This window comes from Belonocnema kinseyi, chromosome 3 (assembly GCF_010883055.1).
Source record: "Belonocnema kinseyi isolate 2016_QV_RU_SX_M_011 chromosome 3, B_treatae_v1, whole genome shotgun sequence".
In the NCBI taxonomy this organism is placed as follows: domain Eukaryota; kingdom Metazoa; phylum Arthropoda; class Insecta; order Hymenoptera; family Cynipidae; genus Belonocnema; species Belonocnema kinseyi.
In genome coordinates this window covers 141,277,942-141,282,228 of record NC_046659.1, presented here as the reverse complement: position 1 = coordinate 141,282,228, position 4,287 = coordinate 141,277,942, and the positions used below count along the sequence as shown (strand labels likewise).

At 25.7% G+C, this 4,287-nt stretch overlaps 1 protein-coding gene across 5 annotated transcripts in view; it reads left to right on the top strand.

Annotated features, from left to right (window-relative positions):
* LOC117168990 overlaps nucleotides 1–4,287 on the top strand; it is an 85,246-nt gene that overhangs the window by 56,549 nt on the left and 24,410 nt on the right. For all 5 annotated transcript variants that reach the window (XM_033355020.1, XM_033355017.1, XM_033355015.1 and 2 more), the window contains one exon: nucleotides 2,050–2,776. In XM_033355020.1, the coding sequence (XP_033210911.1) occupies nucleotides 2,050–2,776 (727 nt within the window). The remainder of the gene's footprint in view (nucleotides 1–2,049; nucleotides 2,777–4,287) is intronic.

Genomic DNA, 4,287 nt, shown 5'->3' with positions numbered 1-4,287 from the left:
AGTAATTTTGTTTAAAAAATTAAGTTAATTTTATGTTGCGCACTTTAAACGTCAGACTACACATAAATTTAATACTTGTAAATAATTATTAATTAATTTTTTTAACAGAAAAGTTAACTAATCCATTTTTTACTGAAAAAGTCACAAAAAATGGTTGATATCAAATTTTTTTGTTATTGAAAATTAAATTTTCCACTTTGTAAATATTTCAACTTTTTAAAAATATTTTTTGTGTTGAAAATTCAGCTGTTTTTATAGAGAATTCGCTTTTTTGTTTGAAAATTTAACTCTTTTGTTGAAAAATTCGTCTTTTTTTAAATTTAATTAATTTATTGAAAATTATTTAGTAGGAAAAAGACTGGATCGTGCGAGTGATAAATAAATATTTTAATTATTTATAGACTAAAAAATAATATTTCAAATAATAATTGAAGATCATTTTTAATACTTTTAAAATATTAAACTGAAAAGTTAACTAATTCATTTTTTTACTGAAAAACTCATCAGAAATGGTTGAAAATTCGTTTTTTCGTTATTGAAAATCGAATTTTTTCACTTTGTAAATATTTCAACTTTTTAAAATATTTTTCGTGCTGAAAATTCAGTTTTCTAGAGAATTCGCTTTTTTGTTTGAAAATTCAACTCTTTTGTTGAAAACGTCGCCTTTTTTTTGTTTGAAAATTTAATTAGGTTATTATTGAGTAGGAAAAAGGCTAGGGGTCCTGCGAGTAATAAATAAATATTTTGATTATTTATAAGCTAAAAAATAATAATTTTTTCCACTTTAAAAATTGAAATGTTTTAAAATATTTTCGGCTTAAAAATTCAATTCTTGTTGAAATGTTCGTCTATTTGGTTTGAAAATAATTACCTTTTGGTAGAAATTTTACCTTTTTTGGTGAAAAATGTAACTGTTTGAAAATGAATCTGCTTTATTTGAGGATGCATGTATCCTTTTTTTTTAGTTAAAATAACAATTACTACATTTTTCTTTAAGATTTAATTTTTTTAAAGTGAAAATTCAAGTACTCGGTTGCAAGTTTCATTTCTTAGTTAAAAATTAATTTTTCTTGTTGAAGATTCCTCCTTTCAGTTGAAAATTCAACCTTTTTTTTTTTTGAAAACTGAATTATTTTATTGAAAATTATTGAATAGGAATAAGACTGGGGATCGTGAGAGTAATAAATATTTGTATTATTTATAGGCTCAAGAATTAAAGTTTTTTTTTAAATTTGTCTTTTTTGATTTGAAAATTAATTTGATTTAGTAGAAATTTTATCTTTCTGGGATAAAAGTGCTGCTCTTTAATTAAATATTCAACAATTCTATTAAAAAGTTATCTATTTTGGTTGAAAATTCGTATCTTTAGGTTGAAAATTCAAGTATATTTATAGGAAACTTACTTCTTATTTAAAACTCATATTTTAATTTTAAAAATTGAAACTAAAACCTTTTTTGTATGAAAATTTGAACACATTTTTTGAAAATTTGTCTTTTCTATTTAAAAATGTATATGTTTTAGTAGAAATTTCATCTTTCTCGGCTGAAAATGCAAGTTTTTTGTTGAAAATTAATCTTCTCTGTTGAAGGATGGAACTATTTTATTTGAACCGCTATGTTAAAAAATCATTTTTTGCCGAAGATTCATATTTTTCGTTTAAAATTCATCTCTTTGATTGAAAATGTAACTACTTGATTAAAAATTATATTTTTATCGCTGAAAATTTAATTTTTGTATAGAAAATTCGTCTTTTTGGTTCGCAAAATTAATTTAGAAATTTTCCTTAAAAAATAAAATTAATTTTCGATTGCACACTTTTAAATTCGGATTACATATAACTTTAATACTTGGAACATTTAATGACACTTTTTTTTCTTCAAATTTGTGACACTTATTTACACGATTTTTGATCTCTAAAGTGAGCCTCAGTCGTTCCCGGTAATTTCTCCGTTTATTTTAATTAATTATAATCATTATAATAATTATATTTATTATAATTATTATAATAATTATTTTAATTAATTTGCCCCTTTTTTCTAAATTTGCAGCTGCAATACGAGACGGAAGCACCAATTTACGCAAATCAATACACAAATAACAACAATATCAATCAGAATTCGAAAGTTTGCAACGTTCCAATTTGCATTTCGCCAACAACAAAATGTCCCACAACACCTCTCTCTGCCGAAAATAGTAAACCTGCCCCAAAAACTCTCTTCAACTCGCAGAAAAAGGTCTGCAATCGATTAATGCGTTCGTCCTCGAAAAAAGAACTCGTTCACAAAGACTTGACGAGATTAAAATTGACCGATAAACAGGACAGCAATAATCTCCCAGCGGAGAAAAAGGCAAATTTATTTTTGCAGGAAAGATTGCACAATGAAGTCCACGATTCTGTCGACACTGGACAGAAAGAATATCGTGATACGACTTTCAGCAGTCCTGAGCTGCGCAACGATGAAGCGGAAGTTGAAAAAATGTCGGTTGAAAATGAAGCTGACGAGGAAATTCTTTCTACGGCCGCAGAAATGCTTTCTACGGCCGACGAGATTCTTTCTACGGCCGAAGAAATTCATTCCACGACGGAGGAGCGTGTCTCGAGCAATTATGGCTCGGAATCGACGCGAACGCTCGAATCTTCTTCTTCCTCTTGTTCTGATGACGATATTACTGAGACTCGGAATGATATTCAAAAATTGAGAGAAACCTTGGCGACAAAAAGGGAACGTTTCTTTTACGGGAATGACTTGCGCCAGGCCTCAAATGCTGATACGAGTAAGTAGAATATTTTATTAGCAGGAAAATTTGAGTTAAAAATGAAAATTAGACTTTATACTCTTCCACCTATTTCTCTTCTTTTTTCTCGTTTTAAAAAAGAATTACTGTTTTATCCCCTATTTTTTAGGAAATTCGACTTTTTCTTGTTTTTTTTTTTTTTAATTTAAATGCAAACTAATTAGAGGGTGCCCGCTCGACCATAATGTCCGGGGATTTTAAAAAAATAGAAAAAAACCTTCCAACTTTGATTTTAATCCTTTTTTAAATAATTAGTTTAATTTTTGTCTTTTTCAATTATAATGTTCAGTTTAGAATACGTAATTTCAAAATCTTTCGCTTTAAAAATTTTATTTTTTAACATACATTTCAATTTACAGAATTTTGAAATGCAGTTTTGAAGACTTGATTACAAATTAGAAGCGTTTAAAGTCGAAAATTTTTTATTAAAAAAAAAAAAAAATTTAGTTAATTAACTGCGAATATAAATTAGAAGGGTGGCCGTTTTAATCAACGAAATAAATTACCGGGTTTTTCCCGGTTTGCAAACATTTTTCACGGTCAATGAAATTTAAAACAAATGGAACACTAAAGCTAAAAAATTTTCCACTTGTAAAAAATCAATCAATGAACTTTGAAATTTTCAAAATTATATAATTTTAAGGAATTTTAAGCTGGAAACATCAACTATTGAAAAATTGAAATTTTTTAACTAAACACTTCTTAAATTAGTAGTTCAGAAATCTAGAAGTTGTTTTGAATTTGTTTTGACTTGAAAATTATTTTGAAAATTTGTTCAGAACTTCTAAATATCCGTCAAAATGAACTGAATTTTTTCTACAATTTTCAGAAGATCATGCAAATTTTAGAAAATTTCTTTACAATTTGGATGCATAAATAACAACTGAACATTTATTATTTGTAGTCGAAATTTGAGTAATTTTAAGATATATGTAGATATAATTTTAAGGAATTTTAAGCTAGAAACATCAAATATTGAAAAATTGGAAAATTTTTAACTGAACACTTCTTCAATTAGAAATTCAATTATTTTCTTTTTAAGTAGTTTAAAACATATCCTTGGAAACCTTTAAAATTCTATTTCAAAATCTTGAGAAATCAAGAATTTGTTTTAAATTTTAAATTATTTTGGAAATTTTTTCAGAACTTCTAAATATCCGTCAAAATGAACTGAATTTTTTCTATAATTTTCAGAAGATCATGAAAATTTTAGAAAATTTCTTTACAATTTGGTTGCATAAATAACAACTGAACATTTATTATTGGTAGTCGAAATTTGAGTAATTTTAAGATATATGTAGATATAACTTTAAGGAATTTTAAGCTAGATACATCAAATATTGAAAAATTGGAAAATTTTTAACTGAACAATTCTTCAATTAGAAATTCAATTATTTTCTTTTTAAGTAGTTTAAAACATATCCTTGGAAAGCTTCAAAATTTTATTTCAAAATCTTGAGAAATCTAGAATTTGTTTTAAATTTTTAATT